The sequence below is a fragment of the Aulonocara stuartgranti genome (genome assembly GCF_965226115.1).
Source record: "Aulonocara stuartgranti genome assembly, chromosome: 12".
Lineage (NCBI taxonomy): Eukaryota > Metazoa > Chordata > Actinopteri > Cichliformes > Cichlidae > Aulonocara > Aulonocara stuartgranti.
The window spans coordinates 27,527,806-27,544,476 of NC_138948.1; the positions used below are offsets into that span (position 1 = coordinate 27,527,806).

The 16,671-nt window shown below is 41.7% G+C and overlaps 2 protein-coding genes across 5 annotated transcripts in view; one reads left to right on the forward strand and one right to left on the reverse strand.

Annotated features, from left to right (window-relative positions):
• slc15a4 (solute carrier family 15 member 4) overlaps positions 1-6,463 on the reverse strand; it is a 35,092-nt gene extending 28,629 nt beyond the window's left edge. Inside the window, exons 1-2 of one of the 3 annotated variants that reach the window (XM_082555927.1) lie at positions 5,435-6,463; positions 819-1,450 (exon numbers count right to left, since the gene is read on the reverse strand). In XM_082555927.1, coding sequence (XP_082412053.1) covers positions 819-1,397 — 579 coding nt within the window. In that variant the 5' untranslated portion in view covers positions 1,398-1,450; positions 5,435-6,463. Of the gene's footprint in view, positions 1-818; positions 1,451-1,641; positions 1,839-2,630; positions 2,851-5,434 lie in introns of those variants that run through there. The other 2 variants (XM_082555926.1, XM_082555925.1) reach the window with 2 other exon arrangements.
• The window catches only part of glt1d1 (glycosyltransferase 1 domain containing 1), a 36,285-nt gene continuing 21,638 nt past the window's right edge, over positions 2,025-16,671 (forward strand). The window contains exons 1-6 of one of the 2 annotated variants that reach the window (XM_082555929.1): positions 2,025-2,193; positions 2,880-3,031; positions 3,177-3,282; positions 6,473-6,524; positions 7,565-7,601; positions 8,036-8,092. In XM_082555929.1, coding sequence (XP_082412055.1) covers positions 2,126-2,193; positions 2,880-3,031; positions 3,177-3,282; positions 6,473-6,524; positions 7,565-7,601; positions 8,036-8,092 — 472 coding nt within the window. In that variant the 5' untranslated portion in view covers positions 2,025-2,125. Of the gene's footprint in view, positions 2,460-2,879; positions 3,032-3,176; positions 3,283-6,472; positions 6,525-7,564; positions 7,602-8,035; positions 8,093-16,671 lie in introns of both variants that reach the window. The other variant, XM_082555928.1, reaches the window with a different exon arrangement.

Sequence of the window (16,671 nt, forward strand, 5' to 3'; positions counted from 1 at the left end):
CAGTATGATAATTTTTTTACGCTGTGAGAGGGTGTCGTTATTAGGAATGAGGCCAATTTTAACAGGGACTCTTCTGTTTCTCTTAAATATTCAAATCTCCCACGCACCAAGGACTTTCAGTTGGAGGATCACTAATGGGAAAATTTTGTCTGTATGAGGTAAAACTTTCAGTTTCAGTACGCAGGAAAAAGTAACCTCATGGTGCATTGCGTTTGCTTTAAGGTTAGTGGACTTTTACCAAAAAAAAAAAAAAAAGCAGTGTCTTTTGTGTGTTGTGTATTTGAACATAACATTGCACTAATCATATTCAGTCTGCCAGCTCCCCTTGAAACATTTTATCCTTTCCTGATTAGATAACTCTGAGAAACAATGACCCCATTGATGAACTTTCCCACTTCCATGATTGCATGTTGTGGAGGGCCCTCTAGATAATTTTGATACTAAACTGACAGATGTGTGTTTCACTTCTTATTACCAACTAAGAACAATTGAAGAAGTGTTTATAAATGTCTCCGTTTGTGCATGTGTTCCAGAGAGATGTGTTGTCTATTCTACAAGATGCTTCAAAATGTTTAGTTTTTAATGGTGACAGCCATGAGTAGCCATGATAATCAAGAGCATGTCTCAGAGAAATGTCATGGCGCAGCTAAAGTCCCATCACATGTCTGACTTCATTGATGTCCCCACTACATATTTTATACAAGCCAATTCCAGAAAGCTAATGGTTCAGGTTATAGCCTTCTGGTAACAGGAAATTCCAGGTATTAACTAATTAATACAAACTGTAATAACTCGTAGTAGTGCTGTTTATACTCTACCTGATCTGCCCCAAATGGAGTGATGTTAGACTTCACAGTACCCACACCTAAGGCAATTAAGAAAAGTCCACCATAGACTGCTGGGCCACAATATGGGGCACGAATGGGGCAGGTAACGTTTTTTGGAGTGGTAACGTTTGTGTTCAGACACTCAGCAGGCTGCACAGGAAATGCCATTTCTTCCCCGCACAGGTGTATCCTGGTGCCCTCGTTTGAAATAAAAGGGAAAAACAGCATGCCAAAAATGTACAGAACCAAACTTGCAGCAATGGTCAAGAATTTTCCGAGGTATGCATCGGCCAACCAGCCTCCAAATGGTGAAATCAGGTAAGTTACTCCCATGAACATGAGTGGTGCCTGGCTCGCCTGAGTGCCCTCCCAATAAAAAGGACTACCATTCAGAAAAAGAACCAGGTTTGACGTTATGCCATAGAAAGCAATCCTCTCTAGTGACTCGGCCAGCAGGATGGCCGCACATGCCAGTCTTCTTCCCTCGAAGACTGACGGTGGTGAAGGTCTGCTCTCAGTGTCTGAGTCCAAAAGAGGGGTGCTCTCATTGGCGTCCCTGTTGTTAGCCATTCTCGCCCAACTTAGTGGAATGGAGTTTCTTCCTTATTTTTAAGAGTTCAAACCTGAAGATAAAACACAAATATAAACCAAACGGTGACACCGCAGCACAAACACAAAAAACTGTACCGGATTCACAACATCTAAATTGTCAAAGAGCCCATTTTCTTGTCATATAGGTTTTTAGCTTATTACAAACCTGAAGTAAACTAGCTTAAACACCACATCAGCTTGTTAAAGTTTCTCATTACCTTACCTTTAATGACAGAAACACGTCCCAGAGGTCTTCGGTTGTCTCCATCAATCTAGATCATACTAACCGCTCAAATGTTTCGTTTGTACTGTCTAAAAGCTGAACTTTATGAAAAGAGAACTGGGTGTCAACAGAAAAACAATGTCACAGTTCTGTCGCGTGACACATAGCTCAGTCAAAAGCTGTCACTCTTGCGTTGCTGTGGAGACGATCTGAAAATGAAACTTACGCGACGGGTACTGCAAATCGAGGCGCGCAACACCATCCATGTGATATAGGGATTTGTTCCGCTTACGCAGAGCTAAGCAAGGGGAGAAGGAAGTGGCACTGCAGTGCAATTTAATCTTCTTTTTTTTTTTGGCTACGGCTGATTCTGTTATTATATAACATGAACCAACAGGGTTTGGGGTTTGGGGATGGGCATAACAAAAAAAAGTAAGAAGAAAATGAAGTGAAATTGGCTGGCAGCACTTCGCCGCTTACAGTCATGTTTCCAGGGGGCCGTATAGAAGACGGACTTGTAAACATTACAAGCATGGTGCACTACATTAGACGGTCTGTTTGCAACCCTAACATGAACCAGCCTTGCCCTTAGGTGCTGCTACGTGTTAAGTTACGGACAAGGAAATGTAATTGGAGCTCGGCTAAGCGAGCTCATTGAAACGCAGATGTCCCGATCGGTGCCGTCAGCTTTTTGCGAATATTTCGCGTTAAGTAGCTAATTAGCACGTCAGCCCTGCTTTCATAGGAGATATGAAATTACTTTTCCTTGCCTGTCTCAACCCCAAAACTGGGAACCATACTACAGCTGAGAGAATAAGGTAACAAACATAGTTGCTAAGTGTAGCTGGTTCTTATAGCTGGTATGATTCATTAATTAGCGCGTGACACTATGACGCAATAACGGAGTATTTAACTTCATCAGGGCAAGTGTTGTTGGTAAAATCACTTCACTGTGAAATAAGTGTAACAAGTTGGCTCCAAATACAAACCTTATCGTGTAATGAGACACCTTAAGATGAGTAGCAGTAAACTCGGGTGTTGCCGGTGACCTTGGCTTCTGTTCTTAACAGGAACTGAGCTTAATTTAATGTGATTGGTAACACTTGTCCGTCTACAGTTTCATGTTAAAATAGCTAAAATAGCGGAAGACGTTTCCTGGCTTTAACCATTATGAATTTGCTCAACCGCTCAGTCTTCCTTCCTGCCTTCCATAAGCAAATGTTAATTTTATGTTTTAGGTCCTACATTGAGTCAGCAGGACACACTTGCGAGCTCAGAGACGCACGAGAGTTTCAGTCTCCTGCTGATGTGGTAAATCTGGTCTCTGAACATCCCAAGTTTGAAGCTGCACTGGCTATTCATCTTTTCAAAGCGGGCAGACTTCTCATGGGTAAACTGACTTGCTGTTATATCATCTACTTATCAGCTGTATACTTTAAATCCGTTTTCTTTTTTGCTGTCACATAATGGGTCTTCAAATGTACAGCTTTCAGTCCCACATTGCCTTTTTGTTTTATGTCTGTTCTTTACAATAGATATTGAAATACCCTTTGGCGTAATCTTTGGCGGCACAGACATAAATGAAGATGTGAAAGTGGAGCAGAAGCGTGTGGTTATGGAACAGGTGCTACTGAAAGCCAGGTGATGTTGTACTGTTACAAATTCCTATTTTAAAACTTCCGGATGGCTCCAAACTTAGTACATGAACTTTAGTCCTTCATATCATACATATTCCATACCATTTATAAAATGATTTTGGAAAAGTTTCATTTAAAATAACGGAAAAGTCACAATTTGCAAAAGAGTCTACATTATAAATAATGTGATATCAGCATCATCTGTTGGCTTTGTTAATTAGACTAGGAGGCTGCATCTACAGCACATTTGTTAGCGTCTTACGATAGGACAAGGAGCACAGATGCATTAGAGGTGGGAATGGAAAATCAGTTCTAGCTAAGAAATTCAAATTGTCCAATTTAGCAGAAGCTTATCAGTTCTTGCGTTTATTACATTTGTGCATTGCAAAGCACTGAGGTCAAACTCAATGCAGGGAAGCTTTTCCACAACCAAGTCGGATGCAGGCCTTTCTTTCTGCTCTGTTTCTACAGTGCGTTACGTCACTGAGAAGATTTTTAAAAGTGCATTGCAATCAATAAAATCTCATCAATATTCATTCCTACACATGCCGTTAATCATGTATGCATTATATTTTTGGAGTGTCATTTCAAGAGGACTGCTCATTACAGGAAATACCCTGTAACATGTCTCCCATGAGAAGGACCTGCTGATTATATCAAATTTGACAGTTATCATTAATCATGACTTTATCCATATTTAATATCTAGTATGTTAGTAATGTGTCATATCATATTTTTGCCAACTTCCTTTTTATAAAGGTTTGATTCAGATGTCTCCAACCTGAAGTGCGAGCAGGAAGTAAATGTCACCACTTTCATATCTTTTATTAAAATTATTCACATGAAATGAGAAAGCTTCTAATCCACTAATCATGTGATTTTTATGTATTTTATTCAGTCTTGGATATAACAACAAATCACAAGTAACACTGCTGTCTGAATATAAGCTTAAAATATTTTTTTCCTTCAATACATAAATTCCAGGTTTTCACTGGGGGTAAAAAAAAAAAACAACACAAAAACTCTGGCTCTGTACAAGATCTTCTGGCCTCTGGGGCATGAAGAATCATAGACTGTATTTAAAGGATGGACATAGCTTCAAGTCAGAATTCTTTCTAATGATCAGGAGGGGACGAGACAGCTGTTTGCATGGATTAGCGGTGTGTAGATCGATACTTAAACATTGATTGATTCCACCAATAACAGATATTTATATTCTGGAATTGATTTTCATTCTTTTTTTTTTGCAATTTGGAGTGAATTTGTAGATTATGATTCACAAGAACAAAATGAAAGTAATGATATTATTGGGATCGCCTAAATCGTCACCTGCGTGTAGCACTTTGCTAAATTTTGGAAAGTGACTTACATCTAGGCTTAGGCTTTGTGTTGATGTATAAGTGGTGGGAATTCTCCGCATCCTTAAAACTATGAAATCCCATTTATTAGAATTGTAGAGCTTTTAAAATGATTATATTGGGTAGGTGTCATTAAATATACAGCCTACTTGCAGTAAAACAGACATTGTAGGCTTTAAAAAATAACAAATTCAACTTAAAATATTTCATATGTAAGATAGATAATAACATGTATTAATAAAATGTTCCTCAGCTTTATTATTATTATTATTATTGTTAATCATTCATATTAATTTTTGATTGTTAATTGAATATTGTAAACTGTAGGTGTTGAGTTTTCAGGGTTTTTTTTTTTTGTTTGTTCTTCATAATTAAACAATAAGAACAAGTAGTCTGATGTCTTGTATTCATTATAAAGGTATAATTGGAAATACACTACTTTTTGTTTTGATTTTCCAAACACATTAAGTTTATTATCCTTATTTAGTACCGGAATTTTATTTGGTATCGAAAAGAAAATCAGTGGCATTGCACATCATTAGCATAGACCCTCGAACCTCTTGATCCAAATTTTTTTATTTGGGTTTTGTTTTTGTTTTTTTAAATAAATCAATGTAAAACAATTTAATAAATACAATTAAAAGTAAAAATAATTAAAAGGTAAACAGTTTGCTGATTATAGACTCAGTTGCTAATTTAAAATCTTACTGGAAACTACATGATGTTGATTTTGCAAATTTTTCCCAATTAAAGTCAAACAAGAGGATAAAGCAGCGTGTGCTCTGCTGACATAGCTACCTTATGGCTGAGAGGTTCCTCCTGAATCGTTGTGCAGCGTCCTTTAGTTTATCAGTCAGGTCCACGCCTCCCTCATCATGTCCAGGTTCAAAATACCAAAATGGCTTCAAAGCACGACCTCGCAAACTACTGAGACTACGTCCATCTTTAATAAACAATCTATGGAAAGAATAAGACTGAAAGAATTCAAGCTAACCACTAGTTTAGCAGGCTAATGGCTAATCTGGCTAATCTAAATTTTATGCTCTAATCCAAGCCGACATCACACTGAAGTGTCTCAGTTTTCTAGCTGATTAAAGTAGATGGCAGTAAATCTAGAAAAAGACCTCTGGAGCAGGGGTGGGCAACTCCAGGCCTCGAGGGCCGGTGTCCTGCAGATTTTAGATGTGTCCTTGATCCAACACAGTTGATTCAAATGGCTAAACCTCCTCAACATGTCTTGCAGTTCTCCAGAGGCCCGGTAATGAACTAATCATTGGATTCAGGTGTGCTGACCCAGAGTGATATCTAAAACCTGCAGGACACCGGCCCTCGAGGCCTGGAGTTGCCCATCCCTGTTCTAGAGGAATGTGCGAGAGCCTGTTTTCCAAAGCTTTAAACATCTCAATCCACCCGCCTCCCACTATTAGTGCCATCTCATCCCAACCTTGATCATAAAGTCCCATCACTGCCCAGGGCTTGTTTGCCCATTTAATAATGCACACTTACAAATGAAAATTAGTATCTTCTTTCAGTTTTTTTGTTTCGTTTTTGTTTCTTTGCTCTACATTCCCTTCATTTTCCAGCTTGTATTCTTTCTCTTTTTGTACTGAAATCCTTTCGCTTCGAGCTACAAGCAGTTTTTCTGCTCTCATACTGCTCTGCCTGCAGATTTCTGTGTTTTAGTGTTGTTAGCACAGCTTTTTCCCCCCTTTTATTGTTGTCAAAATCATTATGACTTGTAAAAGGCTATAATTTACTGCCTATAGTGAAAATTCTTGTTTTGCTGAAATGCCTCGCACAGCAGTGATAATGAAGTGTTTCTTTGTTCCCAATCAGGTTTGCTGTTGCATTTACTGACAAACTGAAAGAAGAGGCAGAGTTATTTTTGGTATGATTATGCGCTTATGTTTTTTGATACACTGACTGAAGTAATTCGTGGTTCAGTTGAGTCGAGCACATTTTAGGCTATCTCTCTGAGTACCGCTGATAGTGTTGCATTGGGTTGAACACATGAAATTTAGTGACAAAAGGGAGAAAAGAAGAATTACTATTTTCCCTCATCTCTGCACATCTAACCAGAAGTTGTAAATTCTGGATTGATAGTTGCAGAAAGTTACAAAAAATGCCCCCTCCCCCAGTGGGAGGAGGGATGGGCTTTCAGGTGGGGCTGTCCAGCCATTTGACATGCAGTTTAAACTTTGACGCATGATGGTTACACATGCAGATATCACTTTTTTCACACATGCCCTATGTTTGGCCGCAGTTCATGTATTTCAATTCCCCCAGATTCTTACTCTGTCTGCTTAATTGCAGCTTATAATAAGAGAGAAAGTTTTTGTTTACATTTTTACAGCACATCTGCAGACGGCAGGAGAATGACAGCGTCAATAAATACAGCAGAAGGGCTCTGACTATACAAACACAATATCCTGCCCTGTCCCGTAATAGTCTGGCATTAAAACAATATTACAGTGTTTTATTTTCAGATTAGATTCCAGCCATAGGCTGCAGATTGAGGCAAGTGGAGTGCTTTATCTCTGCCATTTAGTGCTGACAGCTGGTAGACAGGACAGGCACTGAGAGGCATCGCCAAGCTTTTTATTGCGACAGAAAACACACATAGCGGATGGATCTGGTGTGATAACATCCAGTCAATTTCTTTCCCGTCCCCTCTGATTTATTTTGCGGCACCCGCATTATCTTAGCGACTGCTTTCCTGAGTCTCTTTTTAAAGTTAGTACTCTGTTTAAATATGCTTAGAACACAAAGAGCTTTAAATGGCTGTCCCTATTGTCGGACATAAAAAAAAGAGAGAAGCACAGTTGGTGATAATCAAATGTAATTTCTATAAACAAACGCTGCCAATAATTGCTGATTGCGTTCTGTTAGCTGTTTTAACCACTTCTTTTTTATTTTTTTCCTCTGAAGGTGTCCCAAAGCAGCAAAATCTACGTCCAGCCTCAAGGTAAGTTCTGCAGGATGGACATCCTCGCCTGATGCTGTGCATCCTTGACTCACCATTGAAGTGTTGCACTAATCAGCTTTGACATTTTCCCTCCATTATCATACTTTCTGCAGTACAGAGTTGTGTTTGCTCTTGCCATTGGCCACCGTACCATGTAGGACAGCCCAAATCTCTCTTCCATGTTGTTTACCACCGGTATCCTTGTTTGGCAAATAGTGTCCCTTCATAGATTAGACAAGAGCCCCCGGGCCAGCTGCATGGCTGAGCCCAAACCAGTGAAAGCTTAATTTTCAGGCTTGTCCCCAGAGAGTGATCATGCTGAAGTGCTTTTTACACAGAACACAAGAATTGTATTTTGGATCACTGATAATTTGGAGCACTTTGCACTATTTTTTATGAAGTTCACTATGGCTGTCTCTGTGTTTATATTACAGGCATCCAGACAGACGTTACTGAGAAATTCTGCTGGACTGAATTCCTGAGGAGCTCAGGTACTATTAGTGCTTCAGGTTGTCATCATTCCAGGTACACTTTGCAAAATGTGTAATTGACAGTGGAAGATTTCTTTTTAGACGGTCTTTTTTATATATATTTTGTTTGATGATGGTGGAAAATCAGTTATTTATCCAAAGTGATAAAAAATATTATTATTTCTTGTAATGGAAGGCCTTAAAGAAAATATTGAAATTATGTTCACAGTAGTGTGCAGAAGTCTTGAGCTACCCCTCATTTCTTTAGGGAAATGTGAAGTAGGTGTAGCAATTTATTGAAACGTGTGCATATATGGAAATATTATAATATACAGTAAAGTATAAAGCAATTACAGAGTTCATACAATTCTTATAAGCTTGAAAGTCAACGTTTGGTGTCACTACCATAATTCTTCAAGTCTGAACTCTCTCAAGCTATCTTGGAAATTCTTTAAGTATCCTTTGGCTTCTTGAAGGACATTCAAAGCTTTTCTTTTGATGTTTCTGCTTTTTCTTTTGTTTGTTACAAATATGATCCCAAGCTGCTTCAATAATGTTGGGGGTCGAAGCTCTGGGGAGCTTAATCCAGTGAGTTTTCCTTATCCAGGTATGCTTTTAATGCATTGGCAGTGCTTTCCAGATGGTGTCGTGTGGCATGACTGATCAAAATCTGTGTTTATAATTCCATCGATTTTAAGGAGATCCCCAACACCTCTGGGTGAAATGCAGCCGCAAACCATGACAGAGCCTCCACTGTGTTTTACAGATGGCTGTAGACACGCACTGTTGTACGCTGCCTCTCTCCTACCTCCTCTAAATGTATTGACAATAATTAATCAAAAATGTCATATTTGGGTTTATCATTCCAATAGACCCTTTGCCATTGATTTTCAGTTGCGTTCTTGTGTAATTTTCTCCTTGTTTCCATTCCTTATAAATGGCTTCTTGTCAGCCAGCCTTCAACTGACACCATTTCTGATGAGGCTTCAATGAACAGTAAATTACCAGATGCATCTCTGGTAGGTATGACCTCTCTCAGGTCATACCTCTGGTCTTTACTGGATTTTTTAAAAATGTCTTTTTGAAAGCTAAACATCTGCTGAAGATTGTTTTTTAGTTCTGCCACTTGTTCTTTTGTGTTCCACTTGTCCAGTTTCCTCAAATTGTTTAAGGACACACTGCAAACCATACTGAGATATGCCGAGTTGTCAGCTAACAGCACTTTGCAAATCACATTGTTGGTGCAAAAATAGTATTTTATGCCTGTCAAACTGTGTTATCTTTGACATGTAGATTCAACTAAAGATAAGTTAGCAAATTATATGTTTTTGCGTCAGTTTGCTGTAAACAGAAAGGTTAAAGATTCAATTTCAAATTTGTCTAAGCTAAGTTATCTGTTATGTGCCGAAACAACACTGTTTTATCCCTTGAGTTGGGGACCTTTTTTATGCTTGAGTGATTCATAAGTTGGGGTTATGTGGCTTAACAACTTAACAACAACTTCAGAAAGCCTGGAGAGCTATTGCTGAAAAGCACTTTAAAAAATTACAAATCTGGCTTCTTGGAAGCAAAATATAAAGGACTGAGGGATAACGAATAGTTATGTCTATAACTTCTGTTCCCTGAAGGAGAGGAACAAGGTACAACACATAAGTATGGGATATCACGCCCTCGCGTGTCGTGGCTGAAGAAACCTTTATTCACGGCTTTAAGGCAGATGACGTATGATGACACGCGCACGGCCCCGCCTGCACATATAGCCGCTGTCATCACAGTCATCCCTCAGTTCGATAGCCGCTCTTCACCGAGCCAAACTGCTCAGTGGGGCCACCTTGTGTTGTACCTCGTTCCTCTCCTTCAGTGAACAGAAGTTATAGACATAACTATTCGTTCCCTTTCAGTCGATTCACTCGGTACAACACATAAGTATGGGCAGTGTTGGGGAGTAACGGAATACATGTACCGCCGTTACGTATTTAAAATACAAAATATGAGTAACTGTATTCCGTTACAGTTACCGTTTAAAAAGGTGGTATTCAGAATACAGTTACTTTGTTGAAATAAATGGATTACACTGCGGTACTTTCCTGTTTCATTTTGTCGCGGGTCAGGACTGTTTGGGTTTTGTTTGACAGCTACGTTCTGTTGTTCCAGGCGGCAGCGTTACGGTTGCCATGGTTACAGGGCGACGCTCTCTCTCTCTGCGACTGTGTGTTTCCTGGGTGAGAGAGCGCCTGTTGTTGTTGTTGTGCTAAGCTAACAGGCGGAATGCTACAAGCATAGCTCTAAAGAATGGAGCATCATGGGCAGTGTAGTCCGTGTTGCAGGGAGAATGGACTGCCATACACGTTATGGGTCTGTGAGCACGAGGAGGGAGAAAAAGGAAAAGTATGAGCTGTCATGGAGCAGAAACGGGAGCTGGAAGCATGTAAATATAATAATAACCACTTCAGCCAAGAAGAGTGCCTGACGAGCCCAGTTGTAAGTAAGCTATTAAGACTCGACTGTACGCTGTGTTCGTATTTTCCTCCGAAAACAATAAGTTCTGTTGGAGCAGCCTTTCAACGCCTCTCTCTGTCTCTCGCAAGAAAAGTTGACCCACACAACAAAGTAAAGCTAGTTTTCGGCTACAAGCCGACACGGACCCCGCCGTATTAGTCAGAGGTCCCTTTACTACAGTTCGGAGTCGCGGACCTTCAGTAATAGTAATAAATCACACAGCAATAGTACATTCACGTTGTTGTAAAAAGCATGATAATATATTAAGTAATCCAAAGTATTCAGAATACGTTACTGTCATTGAGTAACGTAACGGAATACGTTACTGAATACATTTTGGGGCATGTATTCTGTATTCTGTAATGGAATACATTTTAAAAGTAACCTTCCCAACACTGAGTATGTGACATACACTCAACAAAAATATAAACGCAACACCTTTGTTACTGCTCCCATTCCCCATGGGATGGACGTAGAGACCTAAAATTCATTCCAGATACACAATATAACCATCCCTCCCAAACAGTGGTCACAAATCAGTCCAAATGTGTGGTAGTGGGCACATCTGCCATATTGAGATAATCCATCCCACCTCACAGGTGTGCCACATCAGGATGCTGATCTGACATCATGAGTAGTGCACAGGTGTACCTCAGACTGCCCACAACAAAAGGCCACCCTGGAATGTGCAGTTTTGTCTCACAGCAAAATGCCACAGATGCCACAAGCAATGAGGGAGCGTGCAATTGGCATGCTGACAGCAGGAATGTCAACCAGATCTGTCGCCCATGCATTGAATGTTCATTTCTCAACCATAAGCCGTCTCCACAGGCGTTTCAGAGAATATGGCAGCACATCCAACCGGCCTCACAACCGCAGACCTCGTGTAACCACACCAGCCCAGGACCTCCACATCCAGCAGGTTCACCTCCAAGATCGTCTGAGACCAGCCACCCAGACAGCTGCTGGAACAATTGGTTTGCACAACCAAACAATTTCTGCACAAACTGTCAGAAACCGTCTCAGGGACGCTCAACTGCATGCCCGTCTTGACCTGACTCCAGCTCGTCGCCGTAACAGACTTGTGTGGGCAAATGCTCACATTCGATGACGTCTGGCACGTTGGAGAGGTGTGCGCTTCACGGATGAATCATGGTTCACATTGTTCAGGGCAGATGGCAGCTGAGAATGTCCCAGTTCTTGCATGGCCAGCATACTCACCGGACATGTCACCCATTGAGCATGTTCGGGATGTGCTTGACCGGCGTATACGACAGCGTGTACCAGTTCCCACGAATATCCAACAACCTCGCACAGCCATTGAAGTGGAGTGGACCAACATTCCACAGGCCACAATTGACAATCTGATAGACTCCATGCGACGATGTGTTGCACTGCATGAGGCAAATGGTGGTCACACCAGATACTGACCGGTTCTGGGTCCCCAGACCCCCAATAGCGCAAAAAACTGCACATTCCAGGGTGGCCTTTTGTTGTGGGCAGTCTGAGGTACACCTGTGCACTACTCATGATGTCAGATCAGCATCCTGATGTGGCACACCTGTGAGGTGGGATGGATTATCTCAATATGGCAGATGTGCCCACTACCACACATTTGGACTGATTTGTGACCACTGTTTGGGAGGGATGGTTATATTGTGTATCTGGAATGAATTTTAGGTCTCTACGTCCATCCCATGGGGAATGGGAGCAGTATCAAAGGTGTTGCGTTTATATTTTTGTTGAGTGTATATACACACCCTGCAGAGCAGCCACCGAACCGGAATCGGACCACCACGTCCTTAGTGAGTGGTAGACCCAGCAGAAAGGACAGCATGAGCCACCGAAGGGGCTGTAACGTCCAACCTATAAAACAGCACAAAAGTGTGCGGTGATGCCCAACTAGCTGCCGCACAAATATCAGCTACAGGTAGGGCTGCTCGATTATGGCAAAAATTATAATCATGATTATTTTCACTGAAATTGAGATCTCGATTATTTGACGATATTTATTTAACCCTTTAAGACCTACTATAGAACCACCCATATGGAAAAGAAATAGTAAAAACTTATATGTGATTACTCATGAAAGTGGCCACTTTCTCATTACTTTCATACATTGTTTTAGTAAGTATCCAAAACATACAAGTTTCATTATATAATTTTTCAAGGGATCTTATATCTGTTTTCACTCTTATATGCTTTTCATACAAGTTTCACACAAGACAGATACAAACTTTATAAGATTTATATATAACTTTTCCATATGGGCAAGTCCGCCAGAGCTTATATTATTTTTTTACATGTTGTAGTGCCAGTTGTGGGAGCATTTCAAGTTGCTATACATCAATACAACTGTTATAGCCCATATTTTAATAATATGTATGCATTAAGTCCATAGTAACTACATTAATTGCAAAAAAGTGCAATAAATTGCAAAAAAATAGAAAATCGTTTTTGTTTTTTTTACATATATTTCCACTTGGAGAAATTTAAGAGGTTTATCCCTCAAAACTTTAAATACAAAAAAGTTGCAAAAAATAGTTTACAACAACAGGAAATTTATTTTGAGTGTCTTCATAGTTTTATTTTGGAGATACAGCAATTTTTATATACTGCAGGAAAAACAAAGAAACAATCCTATGATGTAAATTTGCAAAGAAAACAGCATGTGCATCAAAATAAACTATTTCCAGCTGTGCAATTCGAGTTCTAAGCATCCCAGAAACTATTCAAAGAAGTCAAACATGACTTATAAAAACACCAGTATAGGCTTTTAAGGCCTACAAGTAAAAAACTACATTTTTCGCGAAAATGATGTCATTTCCTGTTTCAGGCAGGAAATGGCGGACATGCGATAGTTCGCGCTGACGTCTGTTTCAATGTGGGAAGTGTTACGAACAGCTGATCGGATCGGTAAAGCGTGTTTCTGGAATATTATGTTTTTGTTCCTGCAAGCGCTTTTTATGCAATTTTTGCAAAGCTTTATGTGGAAGGAAACCGTGACCGAGGACAAGCTGATGGCATAAGATGTAAGTTTTATATGCAAAAATTATTGCGCTAGCTTACATGGTTCCGGTTCTACAGGGATTTAAAAATAGTTACACAAAACGGAGCGTGCCGCTCTGACCGGCTTTAAAGGGTTAACAATAACAATGTATTGAATAATGACTTTAAAAAATAATATAAAATAGTGTGCAAATACTGATAACAGTGCAAATGTTTGCAATGTAAAAAATAAATGAAAAATGTAAACATCTATGTTTAGTGAACTTTGCAGTGTTGCTCCGTGGTGCAGGTACGACACTGTAGCAAAGTTTACACACTATGTCTACTTGATCCACGTCTGACTCCGCGAACCCATAAGGTTTCCACACCACTTAAATTTTTTTTTACCTCTCTTTTCAACCAACGGCAGTCACGCTCCTCTCCAAATAACTTCTGCTTAGCTTTCCGAGCTTCCCTCGGGTCCTCTTAATTGTTGTGACGCGTGTTCGAAATGCAGAGAGGTGCGCTCGATTTGCCACACGGAGCAGCGCCAGAGTAAAGCATGAGGGAGGTGCTAATAATCGGCACATTCATTTTTAATGATCGTTGAAAGCCCAGATCGTAATCGTGATTAAAATTTGATTAATTGAGCAGCCCTAGCTACAGGCACCCCTTTAAAAAGAGCCCATGAGGTTGCCATCCCCCTGGTGGAATGAGCTCTCACCCGGTGGGGCAAAGCAAGACCTCTGGTGCCGTATGCCAGTGAGATAGCTTCTATGATCCAGTGGGACAGCCTCTGTATGGACAGAGCTCTACCTCTATTTGGATTAGCGAAGCAGACAAACAGCTGGTCACATAAACGCACATTCTGAGTGCGCTCAATGTAGGTGCGTAGCACACGCACTGGACAAAGAGAATGCATCCTCCTCTGCTGCTCAGATGCAAAAGGAGGGGAGCAAAAGCTCAGCAACTCAAACTCCATTGAGCTATAAGATGCAGTCATGATCTTGGGAAAATAGGCAGCATTTGGACGCAATACAACCTTGTGGCCATCAGGAGAGAACTGTGTGCAGGAGGGATGCACAGACAGCGCATGAATTTCACCCACTCGCTTTGCCGAAGCCAAAGCGAGAAGTAATGCAGTCTTATATGAAAGAAATTTCATATCCACAGACTCAATGGGTTCAAACGGGGGGCTACAAAGGGCCTCCAGCACCAAAGACAAGTCCTAAGCAGGGACACTGGACTTAAGCACGGGCCTCAGCCGGCGAACTCCTTTCAGAAAACGTATGGCGAGGGGATGTGCACCTAGTGTCACCCCGTCAAAGCCAATATGACAAGCAGATATAGCTGCTAAATAAACCTTAATTGTCAAAAATGAAAGGCCCTTATCCAGCAGCTCCTGCAGTAATGTCAAAACCATCCACAGTAGAGCACTGAATCAGAATCAGAATACTTTATTGATCCCTGGGAGAGTGTGGCGGTCCTGGCACCATTGCTTGAAGGCTCACCATTTGTAAGCGTACAAGCCTCTAGTAGATGAGGCCCTAGCACTCTGAATTGTCGCTATCACACTAGGTGGCAAACCCTTAGAAATCAAGTTTAACCTCTCAGCAGGTAAGCATGAAGGCACCACAGATCTGGGCGCGGATGAAACACTTCTCCTCACGCCTGAGAGAGGAGATCCCTGCGGAGAGGAAGCTGCCAAGGACTCGCTGCTAGCAGGCTGATTATCTCTGCATACCACGACCTTGTGGGCCACCAAGGGGCCACTAGAATCAGAGAGAGGGAATGCCGACGCACTCTCTCTACAACTGGAGATATCATTTACTCTGGGGGAAATGCATACAGGAGCACGTCTGGCCATTGGTGCGCTAGCGCGTTCAAGCCCAAGGGTGCATTGTGGTCGATTATGGAGAAGAACAGGGGGCAGTGAGTATTTACCCTGGAAGCAAAAAGATCTATTTGTGCCTTGCCAAATAGATCCAAAATCTGAGCCACTATTAAAGGGTGTAACCTCCATTCTCTCACCAGAGGACCCCCCTGGAGAGAAGGTCCGGCCCCAGGTTCAGGTGGCCCAGAACATGGGTGGCTCTTAGAGACAGAAAATGAACACTGCACCATAACAGCAGAAAGCGAGACAACTTCAACAGGGGGAGAAAACGTGTTCCTCCCTGCCCCTTTATGTAAGACACCACTGTTGAATTGTCCGTCCTGACTAAGACATGCTGGCCCTCCAGGACTGGACGGAAATGTTTTAGAGCTAAGAACACTGCTAACAGCTCTAAGTGGTTGATATGCAGCTGGCGCTGGGCTGCGAACCAGATCCCTCTCACTGATGCACCCTCGCACAGCGCTCCCCACCTTCTTAGGGAAGCATCTGTGGACACCACCTTGCGAAACAACACCCTCCCAATCCGAGAGCCCTGATGCAGCAGCCTGGGCTCCCTCCAAGGACGGTGAGCTAGCATGCAAGACGCAGTTACCGGCAGCCTCCTCCGGAGGTGACGGGATGCACACAAACAGTGAGAGAGAGTCCAGCGTTGAAACGCTCTCATTTTTAACAGTCCAAGTGGCACTATGGTGATCATAGATGAAATCATGCCCAACAAGCTTAATATCATCTGGAAACGCAGTCTGCATCCCAGCTGAAACTGAGCGAGGCAGCGTAGGCTAAGATGCGGATGCCTCTCTCTCTGAGGGGCGCTAGCGCTGCCTCGGCACATTTTGTAAAGGTGCGAGGAGCGAGCAACAGCCCGAACGGCAGCACTAGGTATTCGTAGGCTACGCCCTCGAATGCAAACCTCAGAAACTGCCTGTGTTTCAGGTGTATAGCCACATGAAAATAAGCATCTGTTAGATCGATTGTTGCAAACCAATCTCCCGGGCTGACTGCATTCAAGAGCTGTCTGAGTGTTAACATCTTGAACCTGTACGTTCGTAGATACGTGTTCAAGACTCGCAGGTCGAGGATGTGATGAAGCCCTCCCTCTTTTTTCGGCACAACAAAATAACGGCTGTACCAACCTTTGTCTGTCTCCGAAGCGGGGACCACTCATATTGCTCTTTTCTGGAATAGCGCCTTTATTTTCTCTCTCAGTATCATGGCCGCC